Below are 26,859 nucleotides of genomic sequence, written 5' to 3'. Positions count from 1 at the left end.
TTTTACCTTTTCTGTTTGTCTAGATTTGATATAATTCTATCTTTTCTGTTTGTCCAGATTTGACATAATTTTACCTTTTCTATTAATCTAGATTTGACATAATTTTACCTTAAGTCTAAATTTGACATTATTTTACCTTTTCTGTTTGTCTAGATTTGACATAATTTTACCTTTTCTGTTTGTCTAGATTTGACATAATTTGTACTGCTGCTCTGTAATTTCTGTTGTTTAAATTCTTCCTGCTTTCTAAAGAGCTCAGCTTTGAGGTCAATAATCTAAATAAAGTTAAATCTAGATCTAAGTTCATGATGTTATATTCTGACTCAGTGAAATAGTTACAAGCAGCTTCTAAGACATGTGTACGCATAAGAACATATATTGTTCATCAAGCAAAAATATGCCATTTTGATCATGTGTGTTGATATTATTTCTTCTTTTTTCCATAACAAAAAATGTATGGTGAGCTACTGCTTACTTGTTCATACCCCTGCTCTACATGTGTTTCTTGTGAGTACAAGGAATCACATATACCTAACAACGCATGTGAAATTAAACATCAATATTCATGAACTTATATAGATATGATATCTATATACAGGTGTGACGGGATTGCATCCCTTAACTAGTAGATACTCAGTCAGCAGTAAGCGGTTGAGCTTAGGAAGTACTTCTTTAGATCAGTCGGTCAAATCTCTGCCTTGTAACACAGCTGTCCTGGGTTCGATTCCTGGTGTATACAATGTAATTTTGCAATAATACCATGCTCTCCAGTTACATTTGGCACCCAACTAAAATAAAATGCTTCGCTGGGCGCAGCTTGATACGACCACAGAGATCAAACCCTGAACAGTTGGGGCAAGTATGGACACAACATTCAAGCTTGATACAGCTCTGAATTTGGATTGTGATTAAATATTTGACACAGCATAGGTTTCTGACACAGAATGAATGTGGTCTAAGAACTTAAAAATTTTTAATTTACCTACTCAAACCATATCATTATTATTTGCTTTTTATATATAAATCAGAAATAACCAACTAATTATAAATATGGAAAATTTTAAAGAAAAAAAAAAGGAAAAAAAATTCCCCCCAAATTTTTTGAACCCCCTTATGATTCATCACCCCCAAACTCAATCCCAGCCTTCCCTTTGTGGTATGGTACCTTGCAGTACAATTTCAGAGAGATCCATACACGTGAACACAAGGTATTGTCTGGAAACTAGAAAAATGCTTGTTTTTCGGCCCCTTTTTGGCCCATAATTCCGAAAAATTTTGAGGCAATTACCCCCAAAATCAATCCAAGCCCTCCCTTTGTGGTATGGTACCTTGCAGTACAATTTCAGAGAGATCCATACACATGATACACTTGAACACAAGTTATTGTCTGGAAACTAGAAAAATGCTTATTTTTGGCCCCTTTTTGCATATATATATGACCCCTTATTCCTAAACAATTTGGGCAATTACCCCCAACCTCAATTCCAGCTTTCCCTTTGTGATATGGAACCTTGTAGTACAATTTCAGAAAGATCCATACACTTACAAGTTATTGTCATGAAACTAGAAAAATGCTTGTTTTTGCCCCTTTTTTGGCCCCCAATTCCTAAAATTTTGAGACAATTACCTCCAAAATCAATCCCAGCATTCCCTTTGTGATATGAAACCTTGTGGTACAATGTCAGAGAGATCCATATACTAACACAAAAGTTATGTCTGGAAGTTACAAAAATTCTTATTTTTGGCCCCTAATTCCTTAACTGTTGGTACGATAACCCCCAAAATCAATCCCAACCTTCCTTTTGTGGTATTGAGCCTTATGGTAAAATCTCATAGAGATCCATACACTTAAACTAAAGTTATATTGCGAAAACCAATGTGTCTTCGGACGACGACGACGCCAACGTCATACCAATATACGACTGCAAAATTTTTTTGAAGTCGTATAAAAACCTGCCTGCTTCATTTCATAATAAGGAATTGTGGTTTGATTGCCAATTACTGAATTAGATAACTATCCACCAAATGAACCGGATGTAAGCAATATAATTTTAATTTAACAAAATCAGTGTATGAATATTTATTTTTATGGATTTCATCCTCTTTCACAGGTAGCACCTGCCTCATATTATGCCAGCGTTAGCTGGCACTTATGGTAGAAGCATCGAATTGGAATAAAGAACGATAACTTTCTCTACATGACCCATCTGAAAAGTTTCATCACTCTCGTTAAATCTTGTATGATTAATTTATTTTAATGGCTTGTGTAGTTTATTTATATTTTTTTGTACCATGGAAATAACCGAAGTTTGGACAAACAAGTAACCTTTAACCTATCTTATGTGATGTTTATTGTCTGCTTTAACATCTATCCATTGTAAGTGACAGCGAAAGCAAATTTCCAAAATAATTACAGGTACATGTATATAGTACAGCTTGCACACTTTGTCTAGTAATGGACTTCTGATTATATTGATAATGTAATAAAAAAAAAAGTTTAAACATCCAATATGGATTCTGTGGAGTACAGCAAAATGTATTTAATTACATTATCCATAAGAAAAATACCCAAATGACACTAATTTAATCAGTCAGAAAAGCAAAGAATAAGAAAAATCAATCAGAAAATTTTTATAAATGAATCATTTATTTATGAATATTGCAATTCAACATATGTTACTTTATATCAGAATTTGTGGAGTATATAGCAAAATGTTAAATTACATTATCGATAAAAAAAATACCCAAATGACACTAATTTAATGAGTCAGAAAAGCAAGGAATAAGAAAAATTAATCAGAAAATTTTTATAAATCAATCATTTATTTATGAATATTGCAATTCAAAATATGTTACTTTATATCAGAATTTGTAGTGTGTTTTAAATATTTATCACAGTTATTAATCATAGTTGTGCCTTTGTTTTTTAATCATGTTAATCATATTATCTACGTACAATATATATATGCTGACTTAATTTGAATTTCTAAAAGATTTACATTTGAATGTTCTCATGTTGTTTAAAGACTTCAATGAACCAGGGGTTCAAATTAACATTTAGTACTGGAAGGTCCAGGACCTTTGACACTCCAAACTGACAGGCCCACAACCTAAATCCCAGGTCCTACTTTTACATGAAATATTTCATACCTCAATAAGATAAAAAATTAATGAGCTTTTGAAGTAAGGTTAGTTTGTTTCATCATATTTGAACTGCAAGTGATGTTTCGTTTCTCTTTAATATAATATGGGCTATTGAATGAATAAACAGTTTACAACCTTCAATACCGGTATTGAAGTACTGCTTACGCATCAACACCATTTTTGCACTGGATTTCAAGAATAAATTCATAGTCACTGATGCATGGGTTTCCCTTTTTTGCAATACTGTACAATGCTGTATGCAGTGTTGAAAAGAACCTTATATATATCCATTTAACTGATCAGGCTTACATTGCTGCTTGAGAATACATTGTCCAAGTTAAGTTTCTGACAATTAATCTTGACTTAAAATTTGGGTCACTTTCATTGATCCACTACTTTAAACAAGATAAATGCTGGGGTGTCACTTCGTATATTTTTATTGGGTCTATTTCAAGATTTTGTGTTCCCCTTACAAGTGCACTTTCTTTTTCTGAATGGATGGGGAACTTCTGGAAGTATGTGCATGACATTAGACCAGTTGATTCATCAAAATAAAGCCAGTGGGGCTTTGATGTCTGTTCCCATTTATCACGATTGCATTTTTGGTCTTTAGTGAGATCTTCATTTGATTTCTTTTTAAGACGACGAAGACATAGGCACTTGTTTCTATCCATGGGAAGGTTGAATATCCTTCTATATTTATGGATAGTTGACCTTCCCATACATTTTGTAGATAGAAACAAGTGCCTGTGGTTGAAGACCGTTCATAATCTTCAGGCTTTCTCTTGGAAGACATGACATCAAAGAAAAACGGACTCATTTTGTTTGAAAATGTCTAAATGATTAAATGATTTGTCACGTGACTTCTTGCAACTATTTATAACCTTGTGTTTCCAAGAAATACAAGGTTAAAATAACTTTTATCACTCATTGGCAAGGTCAGGGATGAAACATTTTTTTATCTCAATTTCAATAATAATATGGCTTAAAAATGACGATACAGATGGTTAAAAAGGTCAGCAAAGATCATTTTTATTTCCTTTAATATCAAAGGTCTGTCTGGGGCAGAGCTATTAACCAAAAAGAATACTGATTGCAACAGTGGAAGGTCATGGACCTCTGACCACCTTGAATTTGAACCCATGTGAACTATTAAATTTGTCAGGTACAACTATAGAATGTTTTGCTTGATATAAAGTTAATGCATCATGTAAATCAATCAACAAAGACTTTTTTTCAATTTTAGACAAAAAATATATCACATGTAGGGACATTTGGTTAGCTGGCATTAAACAGGTCAGGAATAACAACCAATTGGTGGATTATACCTCAATTGACGTATAATCCACCAATTGACATATATTGGTATAGACCAATTGACGTATAATGCAAGTTTTTTTGTTATAAAATGCTAGTGTGAGATAGGAGCATCATTTTGCAACTTCCAACCAATTTTATGACCATTATTGAGTCCTCCAAAATTTTCAGTTTTGTCAAAGCCTGCTGCATCTCTTGAGAATGCATACATGTATGTACAACAATTCTTGTGTTGAAACATCTGTACTATTGACCATGATTGACTTTTAATCATGTTAATAATGAAAGTCAAGTATTAACAAAGAGCTCCATTCACCTGTGGAGTTGTACTCATATATATAATCACATGACTGGAGACAGTATTGCATGATGTCCATTGACAGGTGACTAGTGGTAAATTTGCCAATCAAGAATTGACAAGATAACAATAGAAGAAACTGCAAATACAATTATTGATTAAATGCAATATGGTATGTCACTATACTAAACTAGGAATGTTTGACATGTTTTCATACAATAATATGGTTTTAAGAAAACAATGCTCCATTTTGGTTGAATAATTTGCTTTGAAAAACAAAGAATTGGTCTATGCCATTATGTCAATTGGTGGATTATGCGTCAATTGAGGTATAATCCACCAATTGGTGGTTATTCCTGACCTGTTTAAGGTAGCACCTTCCTCATATTAACCCATAATCGTAATTCATAATAGGTTTAAAGTATCATTCTACGTACAGAAGATGATCTGGTTTTTTTTTGTGTTTCCATTTCCTCGGGGTCAATTAATTGCTTCAATTTTGTTTTCTTGATAAAACTTTTCAAAGACTGTGATGTTTTGGTAAGTGTTTTTACCAACAGTAAAGTTTGAAAGATATAAGCTAATAACGGTCTAAATATAAATACTGGACAACTCGGCCAGTAGACAACTCGGACCGACTAATGAGTCATCTCGGAACGTCTGTAAATCAAGTTTATAATGATAACTCGTACAAAGTAGTAAAAGAGGATTTGAAATGATTATAAATGATTATTAGAAGTTGCCGAACTGCAAAACATATTCGCCGACTATATTGTTTTTAATATGAAAACAAATTTCTACTTATCTTTGTCAATTAATTATTAAAATTACTTTAAGTAAAAAATTGTAGGTTGAATTTGTTTTATATATTTGTTGAAATGCGTTTATTTATTATTTGTTTAACCTTTAAACGCCAGTTAGGACCGTCTATAATGCAAACTCTAACAAAGTATAAATATAGACAGAGACATATATTATATATCTCTGATCTGGGTCATTTTCAAAAATTTTCAGTATACCCATGCTAAAATTTTTATTTCAAATGGAAAATGCAGTTGTAAGTGTTTAAATGAAAGTTTGTAGGATTTATGAGTCAGCAGTGGCGGATCCATAACTTTTCATAAAGGGGGGGGGGGGGGCGCTGACTGACCTAAGGGGGGCCCGCTCCAGTCATGCTTCAGTGATTCCCTATATAATCAACCAAATTTTTCCCACAAAAGGGGGGAGGCCGGGCCCCCAGTCCCCTCCTTGGTCCGCCTATGGTCAGGGTCCGTGTAACATATATCAATTCAAAATTTTAAATAGTTTTCAAATTTTAGATTTTTTACATTTTTGATTAAAAAGGGGCAAAGAGAGGGGTACATGTATACTACGAAACGGAACAAAAGCGGAACGAAACGAATAATTCAGAACTATTTGGTTTTTCCAGCGCCCATCAATTAGGAGTAACTTTGAAAACTGACCAACTCGCAGTAGGCCAAATATTATGGTAGGGTTGATAGATATAAGAAGATGTGGTATGAGTGCCAATGAGACAACTCTCCATACAAGTCAAAATTTATAAAAGTAAACCATTATAGGTCACAGTACGGTCTTCAACACGAAGCCTTGGCTCACACCGAACAGTAAGCTATAAAGGGCCCCAAAAAATTACTAGTGTTGAGTATGTTTATATTTCTACTGATCTTTAGGCAATAAAATGGCTCAATACAAGTGTATTATCTCAAATTTGATTTCAAATTATTTTGTTTTGCTTTACGACTTCTTACTATCTGCAATCATGTCTGCGAATGAAATCATTTAATGTACATTTTGAACGATCATCTTTAACCTTTAATCAACTATTTCGGTTCTTTATAAATTGTTGGAATTCAAATATTCGGCTTTTGAGCGTTCCTGATTAAGGTATATCAAAAAAAGCGCTTCGGACACATGCAATTTTTAACGTTTTGTTTTCATTTTTTATTAATTGCATGACGATCATATATTGCCTTGTATCATTGATTTCAGTTCTCAGTATTGGAACGGTAGGAATACTGAATCCATGGTGTACCAATGAACGTTGTGCTATCCTCGAATGTGGGATGTTGTTGATATCTTTTTTACACTGCTACCCGATATACAATTTTGAATTTAAAAGTAGGATCAAATATTAGTAGCTTGTTATATATTGTTAAAAGGTATCTAAATAAATTCATCATACTAGTAGAAACCAAGATGGAAATTTTGTATTTGGGCCAGACGCGCGTTTCGTCTACAAAAGACTCATCAGTGACGCTCGAATCAAATTTTATTTGGCCTTTTTTATTTTATTTGACTTTATTTGGCCGTTTTAAGGGCATACGATACAGTTTTGATCCCGTAATGAAATTTTGATGAAAATTTGCATAAAGGCTATTTTTTACCTGAATAAATCAAATATGCAATAAAAAATATACCATCATGTGCTACTTTTTGAGTAAATTGAGGTTGAAATTTCAGATATTTCCTCAAAATTCGGATTTGTGGACGTATTTTTCCTTTCGACAGAAATACATAACTTTTTTGTTTTAAAAGATAAACACAAGCTGTTTTTTGTTGAATTATTTGTAATTTCTGTTTTATATAAATGTTCTATAAATTTGTACATTTTATTTTTACAAATAACTCATATTTATCAAATGTTCATGAATGTAGAAAAAACGTCATTTTTTGCTGTATATTTATCAAATTTAAAATAATTGCACTATTGACTTTTTCATGAACATTGGTACACATAATCTTCATACGTAATCAAACCAAATGACATTTTAAAAAAGAAGGGTCCATGAACTCGTTTTAAAGTTAAATCAGTTTGATTGATAAAAATCAGTCGAAAACTGCATCTTTTCCCGATAAGTCACAGTTTGACGTCGCGAAAATAACAATTAACGTTAGCAACGTCATTACTTCCCCTGTTACCTTATCGTATGCCCTTAACTTTATTTGATAGGCGAAATTTTCTTTTGTAGACGAAACGCGCGTCTGGCGCAAATACAAAATTTCCATCCATGTATCTAACTATGATGAATTTATTTAGATACGTTATAACAGTATCCTGGCTCCAAGCTACAAATATTTGGTCTTACTCTCAGCGCGTATAGCGGGTAGCAGTGTAAAACAGATATCAACAACCTCCAACATTCGTGGATAGCACAACCATAAATTAAAAATTTCTTCCGTATCAATACTTTGAACTGAAATCAATGATAAAAGACAATATATTATCAATATGCAATCGATAAAAAATGAAAACAAAACGTAAAAAATTGCATGCGACCGAAGCGCTTTTTCTGGATCTATCTTCATAAGGAAATTTTCAAAGCCGAATATTTGAAAGCCAACAATTTATTAAGAACAGAAATAGTTGATTAAAGGTAAAGTTAATCGTTCAAAATGTACATTGAATTTCAACTTGAATGATTTCATCTTCCGACATGATTGCAGATAGTAGGAAGTCGTAAAGCAAAACAAAAAAAAATGAAATCAAGTATAGAGCCGTTTTATTGGTTAAAGTTCATTAGAAAATATATATACATACTCAACCCTTCCATACTATTCGGTCTAATGCGAGTTGTTCAGTTTACACTGTTCCTCCTAAATGATGGGCGCTGGGAAAACCGAATAGTTTTGAATTATTCATCTGAAACGCTAAGCTTATAGAGATTTTTTTAAACGGAAATAAACTTGTTCGATGCAGGTTTAAACAGGTTACAACTGCCTGCCTCTGATCTTGTTTTATACATAAACTTTTAAAGGGGCACTAGCTACGAGATATTCAAAAATTACAAAATATGATTTTTTTTGTTCAATCATTAATGAAAGTGGAATAGTGAAATAATAATTCGCTTTTAGCAGCCAGTATTGTCTAATTTTGTCAAAATAAGCAAATAAAATTGACGATGAATAATTCACTTGCAAGTGAATAATTCGACCTCATTGAATCCGTATTCATGTGAACTTCAATTTAACCCCTTAGATAGAGTACAATTGTGTGCATGTTTGATTATTTAAAGGAAAAGAATGTCAACATTGAAAGTAAACAAAGGTAATTCATTTAATTGACTGATTCGATCCTTCAAAAAAATCATTCTTATAGGCTACAGGTAAAAATGATGATTAACATATATTTTTAATCTATAAATGAAATTAAATAGACCTGGAAGAATCCAATTGCACGAGTTGCGCTATCTATTTATATCTTTATTTATGTTTATATCCCTTATATGGGAATCGGTGGTTTTCGGGAGGTCAACTCGACACTGAGTTAATTAGATATAGGCTGTGTTTGGATCTACGCCTAAGGCAGCCTCTGGTTGCCAATAGGTACCCAACGGTACCCATGGTTAACCAGAGGCTGCCTTAGGCGTATATCCAAACACAGCCAGCGTCTATGGCTTTGGATATACGCCTAAGGCAGCCTATGGTTACCCATAGGTATCTTTGGGTACCAATGGTTTGATATTTTGATATATAGAATATCAAACCAAAGGTACCTATGGATAACCATAGGCCACCTCTGGCGTATATCCAAACACAGCCTATACTAAAATACACACAAAACGAAGCTACATATTATGGCTGTGTTTGGATATACGCCAGAGGTGGCCTATGGTTATCCATAGATACCTTTGGTTTGATATTCTATATATCAAAATATCAAACAATGGGTACCCAAAGATACATATGGGTAACCATAGGCTGCCTTAGGCGTATATCCAAAACACAGCCTATATCGACCCTATGCCCTGTAAATTGTATATTTTAGATTTTTTATAATTTGGATAAATGTTTTACATTGTTATATAACAAATGTGAGAATTTGAGTCAAATCGGTGAACATGAATTTGACAGCTAGAGCCCCTTTCAGTAACAGTGGCTGTGTTTGGATATACGCAAGAGGTGGCCTATGGTTATCCATGGGTACCTTTGGTTTGATATTCTATATATCAAAATATCAAACCATTGGTACCCAAAGATACCTATGGGTAACCATAGGCTGCCTTAGGCGTATACCCAAACACAGCCTGTAACTGTTTATTTCATTTTGTTTCGTTTCGTTCCGCTTTTTTTTTTTTTCGTTTCGCATTTTACAGGTACCCCTCTTTTCACCCCTTTTCTAATTTTGATATCTTCATCAAAAACTTAAAAAATCAAACTTTCTAAAAGCGAAATAATCAAAACTTCACGTTAAGTTTAGTACTTTTAAAGTTTGATCAAATTTCTAAACTATCAAATTTAAAAACGATATTTAGAATTTTGAAATTTTAATTACAATATGGATTGCAAAAATATATATATCCGCCAACCGAGTCTACCGGAGGGGTATTTGTTCATGTTCGTCCTTCTTATTAATTATATTTTTGGTAAACAAAAATACACGCTCCTCAGATGCAATTTGGCGAGACATGGTAACTATGATCTTCCGATGAAAATTGGCGGGAAATCGTATTCATCTTTAACATGTTTTAAGGGGAAATTCGGAAAAAAGAACAAGAACCTTTCTCGCATTTTCACACGAAAAGCATGCCATGAAATTTATTGCCGGTAGGTCTCAAACATTTAAAGCTCATCTGAGCCAAAGGGACAAGTAAACCTGACGTCCGTCGTCCTTCGTCGGCGTCCGTGAACAATCTTTAAATTACACACATCTTCTACTCTGAAACTACAGTGCCAAATGTAATCGAACTTGGCCAACATGGCAATTTTTTTCTAAAAAAAAAAACAACACAGGTGTGATATGCAAGATTTGTCTATTATCTTAAAATCCTTTTTAGATAGAGATAGCCTAAAAACTGGACAACAATGTTTATTATGTTGAGATTTATACCTTCATTTCTATTTACATCAAAACTGTTAGTCGTCTACCTATATTAGGAGTTATTGTCCTTAAGAAACATAAGTTTTCCGTGATTGCCTATTTTGAGATTAGATTTTAATACTAGATAAAGCAAAAAATTACCAGAAAGACCAGCGGGTCTTTTCACAAAAAATCTTAAGAGTAAAAATACTCGTAAGTCATACACATTTCTGTATAACTTACGATCAATTTTAATCGTAAGAGTTTTTGTGAAAAGAGTCGCAGATCTATAGTTAAGTAAACTTGGCCAAAATCATTTGGGTTTTTAGCATATACATTTGTACTTGCTATGCGGTATTGATTTTGCTTATTGTTGGAGGCCTTATTTGTAGTTCCCAATAAAATGCACAAATTGTATATATGGAAATGACTAACAGATGGGCATCGTTAAAGCAGTATAAATTGCATTCAGTCGGAACGGAAGAAGGCAAAATAACAAAACAGCAAATAAAAATAGAGAGATAATATCATCGTATAATTTAACGTATTAACTTGTAACATGTTGTATGTATCGATTTCCCCGCGAAATATATAATAAGGACATCATAACGTTGCAATCCAGTTGTCGTCTTCAAACCATCGAACTCTACAATGTACAGAACAGTCCTGTTGTGTCTCTGCGTAGGACTTATATACATTTACAAAGTAAAATGTAACTACGTAAAGACAGAAAATAAGCAACAGGATGGAAAAGATTGCTGTTATGGGACACTTGGTGAGCTTTGATTCTAAAATATTTTTTTAAAACCATTTACGACTTAAATTAAAATTTCGAAATTATGGTCATTCGTTTGTAATAATATTTTTTTTCATTTGAACTTTATTTGTCTTGTCAGGACATGTAATTTCCTTTTAGGATAAACCATCGTCTAATCTGGATGATTTATAGTTGCCATGACGATAAGTTTAAGTTCAACTTCAAGTCTTGTACCTATCTCATGGATTATACGACAGTAGAAGACTGACGAGTGCTGTCCCTTGGCTTAATATCTACGCCCAATCTTTATCATCAGATTTGATTTATCAGTCTACGAAAGTAGCAAAAACATGAATAACAACGTATCTTTTGTTTTTCCTATAAAAATAGTGCCATATAATTGGATTAAATTGGATGTATTTATTTGCACATTTTAATCAAAATTTTATACTTTTAATAGACGATGCAATGAATGAAATTGAAGACCTTGCTGGAAAATTAGATAGACTCAGAAATATACCTTATGGGTGCAAAGGTTGGTTATTCATATTATATATAAATTTAGTAATGAATTAATTGAAATATTTGTTTACATCATTGTGATTACATGACTTTAAAATTTGTGTATTTCTTGCTTGTAAGTTAAAATGTAATAATAAAACTGCCGAAATCCAAAATAAATTCAACTTGAGACTCTCAAGAGCCTGTGTCGCTCACCTGTATCTACTGAGGTTTTGGAAATCATGTAAAATAAGGTTAAAATCATATAGATACCCTAATAATGATTGAAGCCAATTTTTTTTAATTTAGCCCGGTAGTTAAATTAAAAGCAGAAGATTTTTGAAAAGATTTACAAAAGTTATCAATAAATTGCAGAAAATAACTTTAAAGGACAATAACTCCAATAAGATATCAATTACCAATTAGTCATGTTAACTTATTTGTAGATCTTTGTTTGCTTGATATTTTTGCTGTTTACAGTATATCTTAATCTATAATGATATTTCAGATAATTAACAAAAAATAAAAAATTTCCTTTCCTCCGATCCAAAATCTATTTCACCCAGGGCCTGTATAATGCTATAAATGCCTTTAAATGTTTTTATGGAACACCCTTCAATAAAAAATTGGGTAGGGGTTCCCCTGACCCCGACTAACCCGCGAGGTCTGGGGGGAATTCACCCAATATACGTACTATGCTGAAAGAAAATATATAATAATGGTTTATAGAAAAAGTAACACTGAATTATTCTGAAAATTGAACATATCAAGGAGAAATTATTAGTACCCCTGAAAAAAATGCACCCCTGGAAAAAAATCATGTCATTCAATTGTAGTCTTACAATAGTTATTGTAGACCCCTTATCATTATTTAAATTAGTTTTCAAGTTGTTACCATTTGAAATTGTTTTTTTACATTTTTCCCATAGACTTCTATAGTAAACCCCTATGTTCTATTTTTACCAATGGGACCATGTTGATTGTAGGACAAGGTCATCGGATACATTTTTCAATCAATAAACTCTAATAATAATTGTGGCTAAGATTAATTTCATTTGGCCAAGTTGATTAAGAAGAGAAGATTTTTGTAAAAGATTAAAAAAATTTACGAAAAATAGTGAAAAAAATTGATTTTAAAGGACAATAACTCCTTAGGGGGTCAATTGACAACTTTGGTCATGTTGACCTGATGAACATTTTAACTCCGTTAGATTTGCTCTAAATGTTTATTTTCAGAGATATAAGGCAAAAACTGCATTTTACCCCTATGTATTATTTTTGGCCATAGCGGCCATCTTGATTGGTGGGCGGGTCATCGGATAAAGATGATGAGTCAGTTGAGCTAAAAAGGAGAAGTCCATGCAAAATCAAACGATCGGCTATGTCAATAAACGAAACAAAATCACCGTGTCCCCAGAATTCAGTTGATTTTTATTCTTTTTTTTCTGTTAATTTTTTTCATTTTTTCCTTAATTGTGTACGGTTTCTTTCTAAACACTATGAAATTGTCAAAATTCACTGGTACCCTAAGGTATATCTACTCAACTTTTATAATAAATTGAGAATGGAAAGGGGGAATGTGTCAAAGAGACAACAACCCGACCAAAGAGCAAAAACAGCCGAAGGTCACCAATAGGTCATATTATGTAAAATTATTGCAATTGTTATATTATGTGAAGGAGAAGACTTTATAAGGTTGTAAAACTTGTGTCCGATCATATTCGTCTCTTTGAGCAAATAAAATGGTTATAAACCAATCCAAAATGAACGACTGGTCCTGTAAAGGCATAATCCGAAGAAAATGGTGGGTAAAATCCGATTTTATAGATAGCTAAACCCCCACTTGTTTGACAGTCGTATATAGTTCCGTTCTATTGACAAAATTGTGTGAGCAACCAAAACAGACATAATTGGTTAATAATTAGGATCCAGCAGTCAAAATTATGCAAACATACCAGCATAGATGTACAACATATCTTCTTAACTAAAACATTCAAACAAACATCAATTAAATCTAACATAGACGCCAACAAAAACATTTTTGTAGTTGATAGTTGAGATAATTGTTTCAGTTTAATAAATCATTATACAGGCATTAAAAGAGAGGCGAAAGATACCAGAGGGACATTCAAACTCATAAGTCGAAAATAAACTGACAACGCCATGACTAAAAAAAGAAAAAGAACAAACAGACAAACGATAGTACAAAAAACACAACATAGAAAACTAAAGACTGAGCAACACGTACGCCACCAAAAATGAGGGTGATCTCAGGTGATCCGGAAGGGTAAGCAGATCCTTCTCCACATGTGGCACCCGTCGTGTTGTTCATGTTAGTACAAACCCGGTTAAAAAATTCGGTAGGTCACATTCGTGAAAAGGGGACGGGATTTTAGTTATGACATTAGGAACATATCAGCTATCATCTTTGAAACTCATATTCCTTAACGGTCAACCAACTCGTGATGGCGTAACAAAAAATCAATTGACTGTATCAGCTAGTTTGTATATTGATTGCTTTTTTTCTAAACTTGTTTATTTTACAGAAAATACCTTAGAACATCCTACTGCATTTACAGCAATATCTACATTTGCAAGTGGACTTCCAAATGGTCCCATTCCGTTTGACAAAGTAATTGCCAATGTCGGCAATACTTATAACCCAAGCACAGGAATATTCACAGCGCCTGTATCTGGACTTTACAGTATATCCGTCTCTATCATGGGTCTTAATGGGAACACAATGCTTGTTACCCTCCATAAGAATGGTCAGGAACTTGTAAGACTTTGGACACATGGGGGAGGTATAGCCGAAGTAGCATCTCATACCCTTAATCTTCCACTCAAACATGGAGACCAGATGTGGGCCAGTGGAACTCCTGGACATAAGATATACGCAGTAAAGCCTTATAACGTATTTTCAGGAATATTGATTGCAAGCGGAAAATTCAATGAAACATAGTTACATAGATCAATAAAATTCTCTTTGAAATTCTTTTCATTTCCTCCACACATAGTACTGCAGTTAGACATCTCGAAGGTGAATACATTTATTTACCCTAAACAAATAAGATTAAGATACCATGTATGAAAAATCAACACGCATGTATACATCGACTTGCATTCCAATTTAAATCTAAAAGTTTAGAACAATAGTATGCACTTATAACCTGTAAGTGTACACAAATTTATAATTTTGATTAAATTACGTAAAAAACGGACGGAATAACATGAACATCTATCTATCAGCGAGCGAGCTAAATATATTTTTAACATATGCATGTGCAATATGTTCAATCATACAGTACACTTTTGGTTCAAGTGGTCGTTTGCACATAAGCAAAATCAAATCGAAGCAATTACTGAATGGGGTTAAAAACCAAACATGTTCGAATGTAAGAAATGTGAACTTAAAACTCCAGCAGATGGATATACAGATTCCATACAAACACGTACTAAAGACAACGCATAGATCCCTCCGAAAAAAATAAAACAATACGAACTTAATATACACAGGGGCGGGTCCAGGTGAGGGTGTAATGGGCGTACGCCCCCCCCCCCCCCCTTTTTCAAAAAAACCTATTGTAATCTGCTAATATTGTATTGAATATGGCAATTTATTATACGTCACAATTGTTTTATGTTTTTTAGTCAAAAAAAGGTCCAAAAAAAATTTCGCCTCGGGGCGAAAGATTTGATTCTACGCCCCCTCTTTTAAATAACCTAGATACTCCCCTGATCCACATGTACTTATTGCTGAGTATATAACTTTGTTCTACAACTACGTGTGCAAAAATCTACAAAAAAAGAAATAAGACTCTAATTCAACATTCTAAACATAAGTGAAGAAGATATTGTATATACAGTAAGTTGAAATTATCAGAGATAAATAAAAAATTAAAAAGGATCTGTGATTTCTTTTGAATATGTGTAAACGAAGGAAATATTTGAACGATAAATAATTCTTGTTCATACATGTAATAAAAAAAGGAATACAGTAAAGTAACCACTACAATCACATGAAATCTTTGACAACAGCAGTTAAGTTATTTCTTTGATGGTATACGATTAAATTGAGAATGGAAATGGGGAATGTGTCAAAGAGACAACAACCCGACCATAGAACAGACAACAGCAGAAGGTCACTAACCGGTCTTCAATGCAGCGATGCACCCGGAGGCGTCCTTCAGCTGGCCCCTAAATAAATATATATACTAGTTCAGTGATAATGAACGCCATACTAAACTCCAAATTGTACACAAGAAACTAAAATTAAAAATAATACAAGACTAACAAAGGCTAGAGGCTCCTGACTTGGGACAGGCGCAAAAATGCGGCGGGGTTAAACATGTTTATGAGATCTCAACCCTCCCCCTATACCTCTAGCCAATGTAGAAAAGTAAACGCATAACAATACGCACATTAAAATTCAGTTCAAGAGAAGTCCGAGTCCGAATATTTTTGAACAGTAATAAAAGAGAAGTTTACCTTTACGTGATCGTTGAGTCCATTAACATCCCTATCCTGGATCACGGTTATATTTGAGTGATAGACATCAAACTCTTAGGTAAATTGGCATTAAAGTAACATATATTTTTTCAACTTTTCTTTCGTAAGAAATCGTCTAATAACTTTCTCACGGAGAATGACCAAAATATTATTATGTTTGGAACTACATCTGTGTCGACATGACATTGGAGTAAATATTTACTATTTTGAATGAAACATTAACAGATAATGGACAAGATTTCAAATTGTTGTTAGCATAAGACTCATTAGTGGCGCTCGAATCAAAACAGTTACAAAGCCAAATCAATAACAGAGTTAAAAAGCATCAATAACCGAAAATTCACACAAAATTGTGTCAAATACGACTAAGGCAATATGTATACCTGAAGAAAAACCTTAGTGTTTTGAATACTTCAACTTTTTATAAACAGTTGATTAACAGAAAATATATTCATGTCAGCACAAAAGTGCTGACTACTGGTATGTTGATGCCCTAGGGGACGAAACGTCCACCAGTATCGACCCAGTGGTTATAAAACTTCATCAAAGATACCAGGCTTATAATTGGGTACGCCACACGCGTTCCGTCTACAAAAGACTCATAATAATTGCAAAAAAACGCAAATGAATTGGTTTAAAATTGTCATTTATGGTAATTACACCCATAGGAAGTCCATAGTCCGAGATTACTCTGAAGTCCAACGGCCCCCAGCTTGTCTGGCAAAAGAGCCGTAGGGCGTCAGAGTAATCTCGGACTAGGAAGTCCATAGACAATTCCAAACGCAGAAACATTGTTATTATTGTTAAGATACATACCTCAAACATATACTGACCCCTCTGCTCTTTATTTAACATCAGATGTGTATTTGATTAGATCAAGTGATCACCGGATACAATTTTCAAACCAGAGTGTCATGTTGGGGAGTGGACTAATCAGCAGTCCTTTTGGTCCAGGTGTAGTCCAAGTAATTATGACGTCTTGAAAGGCTATTATATTTTTTTTCTTTGACGCCTTAAATCGACGTCATAATGCCGAACTCATATTTTCAGTTGGACTTTGAGAGGGAATTTACTGCTTTATTAAAACGTTTAGCCGATTTCTCCTTAAGATGCTTCATTTTAGGAGTATAAAATATATTTTTGAACCAAACTTGGTAAAATTTGACGGACTTGAGTTTCCGGATAATATAAAGCAAAGGTTCCGGAAATTCGGGTCTGTCAAATTTTACCGAGTTTGGCTCAAAAATTTATTTTATTCTCTCCTAAAAAGAAATCAGATAAACGTTTTAAAAAAGCAGTAGATAATCTTCCGCCTCGGATGGAATTGTAACTTATTTTATTATTACTGTAGGGATTTATTGGAAATATTTTGCACAAACAAACACATAAAAGGTAAGAAATTTATATATGCAAAAAGTTTTAGCCTTCAATGGAAATTTTATGGCTAAATTGGGTCTCAAAGTTGAGAGCAAAATATGCTCTAAAAGTCCAACCGAAAATGGTGGCTTCAACATTATGACGTCGATGTAAGGCGTCAAAGAAAAAAAATATAATAGCCTTTCAAGACGTCATAATTATTTGGACTAGTCCAGGTGAAGTAATAATACATATTATTCCAAATGTTCAGACACTTCGAAAATGTCACCTATTCCATTGAATCAGTTTTCCTGTCAAACACATGCGGAAAACAAAAGATAATTGCGAGTCAATTTCAATCTAATCATACAGCTCCGTCAGTCACACATCCGGGGGGATAATCGAATCTCCGATCGAGTAAAACGCTTCGTAGAATGTCAGCGGAGAATCTACTATGCAATCAAATAGTTAGTTAATATGGGAAATGCAGCGAAGGATTAGAACAATTCCAACATTACAGGAAGAAGTCAGCGGAGAATTGCAGAGATTTTCCATTCATGAATAATCAGTCAAACACTTAGATTAAAGTCAGTGGGATATTTCACATCAAATTAACCAAATGAAAATGTCAGCGGTGAATTGCCAAAACATCTCCTATTCAAACTTGAGAAAATTCAGCAAAGAATTGTAGAGAATTTCCTATCAAGTTCAACACTTACAGAAAAAAACAGCGGAGAAAGCGTAGAATTTAACAGCCGGTCATACACTTTGCAAAATGTCAGTGGAGAATTGCTGAGAATTTGATATGCAGTCAAACTCTGAGTGAGAAGTCAGAGGTAAATTGCGGAGAATTAATCGATTCAAACAGGCGTTAAAATCAACGGAGAATCTCGCATACAGTCAAACTTTTCGTAAAAAAATAGCGGGAGAAAAACGAAAAAATGCTATCCAGTTGAACATTTTGGGAAAATTGAGTCAACAATTATTGGTAAAGTCAGCGGAGAATGTCATAGAATACTTATTTTAGAAAAATGTTGACGTATGAGCAACATTCAAACTAAAGACTAAACTTTTACTGCTATGTCCAATGGCACACCGTATTTATATATGTATTCAACTTTCAATATATTTAATAATTATTATCTTGATGATATCTTTACAAGTTTGCTTTTTTTATTGTATTGTATTGTATTGTCGTATGTTCTTTCCGGCTTTTGTTTAAACATGCACGTAACTATTTTTTTAACATTGTTGTGATAGTCTTGGTCATTTCTTTGATTTTATGTCTTTTGCTATGTGTTGTTTATACGCTCATGTCGCTTTACTTTATCTATTGTCTTTTGTTGAAGAGTAAGCGTAGATGTCGGGCGGGTGTTCACACATGAGAAAGAAACACAAAGACGCAAAAAACAAAAGACAAAAGTATTGTATTCAATGTGCTTATTTTTATGTATTTTTTTTAGTTTAAACAATATTTATTCAGATAAATCATCACATAACGATATAATATAATTGAAATAAATATTTAGGATTCAGAAATAAGCAAATTTGCTTTTACAAATCAGTCTCCTATTACACAAATAATACACTTATTGAACAACACATAATTATAAATACTGGCATGCTCTGTAATAAATATACAAAAAAATATGAAAAAGGTGAAAAATACAATAGAGAAAAAAAAATAAACATTAATTTTTGTAATGAATACAGTGTGAAATGCTTGGGTTCTTATTGAATGATGAAGCTGTAACATCAAGGGTTAAAACGTTTGCTTTTGATAATGTATTTCTGCACCAAACTAAATAAATGAATATTTTGTTCATCTGAGAGTACCATAATCCAAAAAGCCAAACTTTTGTGTCAACTTGGACAGGAAGAACTGAAACAGAAGCTAATAGTTCATGTCTTAAATCGATGTATATGTGACAAGATAACAGGAAGGGAGAATTTGTTTCTACATCACCACAACGGCAGTTTGGGGAGTCTACTAAATTACGACGGAATAGGTGATAATTCAATGAACGAACTTGAATCCATTCTTAAGCGAGCATGAATAATTTGACCAAGACAATATCCTACATAATAATACATTGTGACCTTACTATTTTGGAAACAAATTTGTTTTTTTATAAAATGGTAGAGATTCACATTTTCTTATGTTTACGTTAAGGATGTTCCATAGTCTTGTTGTTGCTGGGGTCCGTGTGTTGAGTTGTGTAATATTATTTCTTTGTCTTGTATAATGATCATGTCTTCTTCCCACTGAATCGGGCAATACGTCTTTTAAATACTCTGGAGTTTTATTATTCAAAATTTTGTGATAAAGAATTAATCTATGATTGCTTCGTCTATCAGATAATTTTTCCCACATATAAATTATTGATACTGATAAGTTTGGTACAACACCCCCGCCCCCGGTTCTTATACATCCTCTGCTGTCTTTCAAATATTCGGCATTGAGCATTCCTGATGAAGGTAATTCCAAATAAGCGCTTCAGACGCATGAAATTATTTCACGTGTTGTTTTCATTTTAACAGCAGTTGGTCGATACCTCTGCTGGTGGACTATCCGTCTCCGATGGAATCATCAGCTCAGTAGTCAGTACTTCGGTACTGACATGATTTCTAACAAACCTTAGATGGATTTGGCTATTTTTTAGATATTTTTGGTCATATAGCTCTTCAACTGTTTCGGTTCTTTGTCGGCTTTGAGCGTTCCTGATGAAAGCAAATACGAAAGCAAAAGCGATTCGAAAGCATGACATTATTTAACGTGTTGTTTTCATTTTTTTTATGCTTTTTTGTTGTCAATGGTACATCACGAATAAGACTCTTCTTTTACTTCAAGATTACCAAATAATGATAAATAGAGAATTTAAGGACTAATTCGCTGATTTGTTTAACCTTCGTGGATATGATTAATACAATGTCGGGATTGTTTATGATGTAGAGTATTGTTATTCGAAACGACTCTACTGGTAGATATTCTAGAATATAATCTAACCCGTTCAGAGCACATCGTTATCTTTCTTTCAGCTCTGATTCCTGTGTATTCCTAGATTGATTTGGTTACGTGGGTTATAAATCATTCTTAATCATAATTGTTTCATCATTTATATATTTGCTACTGTATTCTGTAATATTTTGACTTAACAGGTGAAGACAAAACATTCATTATCTGAAAGAGAATAAAAATCAACTACTTAATATTCTTTAAAAAATATACATAACCGGCAATCAAAAATGATACATTGATGTTACTGCATATTGCCACTCCATTTAAAAACAGTACTGGTTTTTTGAAAATCCTTCTGAATATTTTCTGAACAAAAATAGATATACAGTGAAGAAAACAATAGGAAAGTATTGCATGTAAACAAAAATTCAGACAAAATAAAGATATGAAGCCCATTTTTGACCAGTCTATAAATTCTGATTCCACTGTTAGTATGCCTCTATAACTTGTCATATTTGGGTCAGTATGACACTGTAGAGTGAAATCGACACCATTCTTATAAGTAATATTATAGGATAAACTTGAACATGTAATATTTTCCAAACTAAATTCTGTACAATTTGAAGCTGTTATGTTCATCGTATTCATATCGCGAATGGTATAAAAATCAATGTAGTAAAGAGATTCTCTTAAACTTACTATTACTGATGTATCTGTGACAAATACCCAAAAAAAACATAGAACATATACAAATGCTGGGTAAAATACCAATACCAAACAGCCCTGTCCAAGAAGGCCTATGTATAAATATTACCGTATTTGAATGTGACATTCCTTGTGACATCAGGATAAATATATTAGCAACAAATATCGCCATATACATAAACCTATATATAAATTGAATGTACACTAATACACCGAATAATATGAAACCACCACATCCTACTGCAACAATTAGAAATGTACGCCTAAGAAAAACGGAATATGTTATTTTGAACGTAATTGATAATGACCAAAATAGTGAAAAAGTGAGCAATATAAAATATATGCTTCTCGTCAGCGGCACCAAGGTAATATTACCAGATTCTGCGACTTGCCCAACGCAATAAACTGCATTTTGACTTTCTAGACTAATCATAATGGAAACACATACTGGTAGGACAACAGTCAGTGCAATTAAGGTAAACAGGTATAAGGCAAATACTGCATGAGTCTTCTTAATTGATTGTTTATACGTTGCACTGTATTTTATATAATTGGCTGTATCAGAACGGCAATCGATCAACTCATATGCTGAAAAGCCACTTTCATTACATAAATAAGGATCAGCCCCATTCCGTAGTAATGTTTCTATACAATCACTACTCTCCTCTTTTGAAAGGTGTCCCTTTATAATAGAATGTAAGGGACGATTACCCTCCTTGTCTGGCATGTTTACAAAGTCACGGAAAACAACTTTGAGAGCAGTTCGAAGGGTAATATTAGAAATCATGGTCCTAAAAGCTGACAGAGCTGGTTTGTTATACCCATTCTCCTCTTCTGCGCTTTGATTAGTCTCAGAGCTTTGTGAGAGCAATAATTTTGTTGCACGGTCACTTTTTGTGTAATGTAGAGGTGTTCTATCGAAATCATCAGGAACCTTTACTTTAGCTTTATTACGAAGTAGAAGAGCTAGTATTTCAATGTTATTGTTTATTACTGCTAGATGGACAGCAGTTAGTCCGTTATTGTCAACTTTGCTCACTTTTGGTATCGGCTTTCTGCAAATCAATTTCCTTGGTCGTCTTGAGTTGAGTCAAAACAGTGATCATAGTTTTGGGGTAAAACTTCATGTAATAAAGCCTTCACAGCTTCTAAATTATTTAATATTACCGCGTAATGGAGAACTGTCCATCCGCTCCTTGTTTTAATATCAATATTCTCTGATCGAATACTTGATCTCAACTTTTTCAAGTTATTTTGTAGGACTGCAATATGAAGTTCGGTCTGATTTAAATCAGATTCAAGCATCAAAATAGACAATTCGTATTTGTTTGCTGTAACCGAAATTGGACTTTTCATTGCAAACCATCCTCTCAGATTAACCTTTGCTCCTTTGCTCACCAGTAAGCTTACCATGTCATATCGACCTGACTTTACTGCTATATATAAAGGTGTTTCCATGAATTTTGAAAAACAGTTAACATCTGCGCCATAATTAATTAATGCTGTAACAATATCTATGCTACCACCCAGAACAGCTAGAGGAAAGAAGGACTTTACTGCGATTTGGGATATAATATCTCTACCAAGAAACCATTTACCTTTTATGGTTGTCATTTTGCTCCATGCATACTGAAAGAACTCATAACAGCCGAAGGCTACAATCCAGTACATAAGTGTACTTCTGGACTCTATAGTCTCTATAACTCTTCCAATAATCTTCTACCTTTTTCCCAACAACTGACTGGTCCCTATAACTTGATAAAAACTCTACAACCTTTTCACAGATAGACTGATCTCTTTGTATTCTCTCGGAGCTAACCTTTGTCAACAAAGTATGTATTGATACAAGCATGCTCCGATTATTGTCAATAGTGATTCCAAATATACGGACGAACTTTCTATCCTTAAAAAGGTGACTCATCAATAAATTGGAAAATCTCCCACTTTTTAATTCATTAAACAATCTATTAAATAATGGTCTAAGATTATCTTCTTTCAACTTATCTTCTTGAATAATCACAATATTTTCTCATCCTCATTTTCATTCTCATTTTCATCGGAACGAATTCGAACTCTGACCCGATCTCTTATAAACAAGATATGACACTCTGAAAACATTACTTTGGGATTAAAAGTACAGAAATGACAACCGACAGTCTCTGCAAGAGTATCATGAATAAACCGTATATTGTAACTGTCCTTAGTGAAATAAGATTCTATAGCAGAGAGAGCACTATCCTCAAGTTCTTCCTTCGACATGTTTCTTTGAAGCCCACAAGTTTGCATTATTTTGTATATTTTCTCATCACATTCATGTGAGTCAATGTCAAACATACTTCTACTTAGTGTACCATTATATAACATACATAGCACCAATGTGCAATATAGCTTCTTATTTTCAATACTAATCTTATTAAATTCCTCATTCAAAAGTGATAAAGGTTGCCTAAAGAATGCGATTCTTTCTCTGAATCTTTCCTCATCATTTGAAACTAATTTGCAAAGAAGTGGAAAGGCATAATTTGAATCACACATTATCTCAATCTCTTCCGAATTATTTCATTTTCTATGTTACTTCGATTTAGGTGTTTCAATAGTATTTTCCGTTTTTTCTCATTTGAAAGTGCAGTAGACTCGAGCACGTGCTCTAAATTAAAGACTACCTGGTGAAAAATTGTCGATGCATTTTTGAATCTTTCTTGGCGTTCTACTTGTAATCTCAATGTACACAATATTTTGTTTGAACCCAATTCTGTTTTCAAGTAGCATATCAGCTTTTTGTTTATTCTTTCCCATTTTTCCAACAGTGTAAGACTTAAATCGTATTTTCCAAGGACATCATCAATAAGGAAAACTTGTCTTTGTTTTGTTTTGTATTTGATTATATCCTCTGGGGACTCTACGGGAACAATTTCAAGTCCTTCTGAATGAAGCTTTAATGCGATGTGTCGGATGGTGGCTGTCTTTCCTAATCCTGAATTTGATGTCACCAAAATACAATCAGAATCCTTTACTTTGCCATAGACAAATTCTGATCCCTTTGTCTTGTAAAAACTGTCGTCTTCTATCCGCCATGCATCAACTAAAGCTGTATTCGCTTCTGTAAAGATTCATATATATATAATCAGTAAATAAAAGAAAGAAAAAGTGAAACTGACATGGTTATTGAGCAAAACAACTCATGGTTCAGAGTAACAACAACAGAACCCTTAAAGTTTTTTCTTCAGATAAAATTAATCAACCTCTCTTTATGTTTTTCACTGCTTATCTAAACATTTACACTTGCCTTGACTTTATGTGTCGTCTTAAATTAATAAATTAACTTTCATTTGTATAGTCAGAAACATCACTTCAACTAAATTTTCTTTATTGTTGATATTAATCAACATTACTAGGCCCCCCCCTTTCCCATCCTCCCTATATATTGCTCCTTATTTTATTCAGGAACTATTGTGCCAATACTTAGATGCTATCTCGTTTGGGTCCCGAACCAAACGCTGAAAAGATATAGTGCAAATGAAAGCATCTATTTACACTAATCAGAGATCGGTAAGGGACACAAGACATGTTAACCGGTTCTTGGTTAGAAGTATAAACTGAACAAACACAGGTTTGGGACAAAGAACTACAGTTTAATATTTTCTTTGCATATCAATAAAGCAATAAACATAATTACAAACAAAGCAAAATCAAGTTGAAAATCTGTGGTACTCCTAACACAAAGTACATGATAACTGTGAGTTCTTTTGAAAACATTACAACTCTACTTATTAACAATATATTATAATAAAAGGCTGAAATGAAATAGCAATAAGGTAAAAACTATCCTCTAGGGAGCGGAGGGTGGGAATAAATTATTTCCCAGAAAAATTCGAATGTCTGCTCAAAGCAAGCGTTGCTTTCAGAATAATTATGCGCTTGTGCCTAAAACAAAAGCCCTGTTTATTAAGCGCTGATTGATGAATTCAAATGTAATGTTAATTTTGATTGGTTAATTAGTATGATCTCGAAAAAGCAATTAGTAAACGAGATTTCACATGCAGCAGTAACTGGGAAACCCCCATGCTGATTGGACAAAATAATAGACAGGAATTCCAAATTAAAGTTATATGTACAGGCATTGCACAAAAACGTATTGTGTATTAATAATCTATTTATACAAAATAGTTCCATTAATCCACATTACTAGTCCCCCCCCCCCAATCCTCCCTATCTATTGCTCCTTATTTTATTCAGGGACTATGGTGCCAATACTTAGATGCTATCTCGTTTGGGGCTCAAACCAAACGCTGAAAAGATACAGTGCAAATGAAAGCATCTGGGTCAATATTCCTAATGCGCCTCAAAATGAGGAACTCAAAAGTTGTGTGTAAACAAAAAATCTCTGCGTAGTGATATTTGACACGTTTCTATGATAAACAAGTGACTGATTTTAAACATTTGTGCTTATTTAAAAAAGTAGGGGAACATAGAATAAATGTGTAAAAACTATGGAGCTATTAAATGTGTTCAAAGTATTAAATTTTCAAAGAACTTATTGTGTTAAAAAAGGGATTTTTTACCACGAGGAGCCGCATCACGAAAGGATTCTCGGGGTTTGCTTATTTACGGAAAAAGTAATCTCACTTCGTACCCCGAAAATTCAACCACATATGTGAACATGTCTCAGCTTCGAAACGAGCTATCATACATATCCAAGTTAACTATATGGACTGAGCAACAGAAGAAAACGTTACCATTACCGCCTATGGAGAAACAATTACAAACATTGACCCATCTGTTTTACCCTAATCAGAGATCAGTAAGGGGACCAAGACATGTTGAACCGGTTCTTGGTTAGAAGTAGAAACTGAACAAACACAGGTTTGGGACGAAGAACCACAGTTTAGTATTTTCTTTGCATATCAATAAAGCAATAAACATAATTAAAAACAAAGCAAAATCAAGTTGAAAATCTGTGGTACTCCAAAAACAACTCCAAACCTGTGTAGAGGTAGAAAGTAGGACATGCGTTAGAAACATGCTAAAGACTGAGGGCTGTTGCGAAAACATTCATTTTCCTTAGAAAACTGAAGAAAACTCTGTCATGTCTGTGTGCCTGTAAGCCTAAATATAAAAACGGAGTGAATGACTGGACATGTGAGGAACAAAGTGTTGCACATACAAAGGTGTGGATAAGCATTCCTTCATAAAAAATTGACATAACTTTAATTCCTGCAACAGGATCAGTATTTAGTACGACGGATTTCCCATTAAAAGTTGCCATAAAATTGCACCACCAATGGATATCATGCAAAATATCGCCGCCTAAGCGCATTTTGTACCTGTCATGCTTGAGCCGCATTATGCTGTCAATGATTCTCCGGAGAAAAACTCTCCCGCCGTGAACCACTGACGAAGCCCAGTTTAGCTTTCCCGCCAGGGACTGCAATTGTTTCTTAGAAACATGCTTGCGCTGCTGAAAACTTGCTAGTTCTCCTCTTAATTCATCAAGT

The 26,859-nt window shown here is 33.6% G+C and overlaps 1 protein-coding gene across 2 annotated transcripts in view; it reads right to left on the bottom strand.

Moving 5' to 3' along the window:
* The window catches only part of LOC127724081 (coiled-coil domain-containing protein 174-like), a 48,183-nt gene extending 30,746 nt beyond the window's left edge, over positions 1–17,437 (bottom strand). Inside the window, exons 1-2 of one of the 2 annotated variants that reach the window (XM_052230930.1) lie at positions 17,161–17,437; positions 171–275 (exon numbers count right to left, since the gene is read on the bottom strand). In XM_052230930.1, coding sequence (XP_052086890.1) covers positions 171–275; positions 17,161–17,199 — 144 coding nt within the window. In that variant the 5' untranslated portion in view covers positions 17,200–17,437. Of the gene's footprint in view, positions 1–170; positions 276–5,196; positions 5,295–17,160 lie in introns of those variants that run through there. The other variant, XM_052230931.1, reaches the window with a different exon arrangement.
* Positions 17,438–26,859: the final 9,422 nt, after the last annotated feature.

This window comes from Mytilus californianus, unplaced genomic scaffold (assembly GCF_021869535.1).
Source record: "Mytilus californianus isolate M0D057914Y unplaced genomic scaffold, xbMytCali1.0.p SCAF_14, whole genome shotgun sequence".
Taxonomy (NCBI): domain Eukaryota; kingdom Metazoa; phylum Mollusca; class Bivalvia; order Mytilida; family Mytilidae; genus Mytilus; species Mytilus californianus.
Note: the sequence above shows the minus strand (reverse complement) of the source record. Positions and strands in the feature narration are given on the sequence as shown.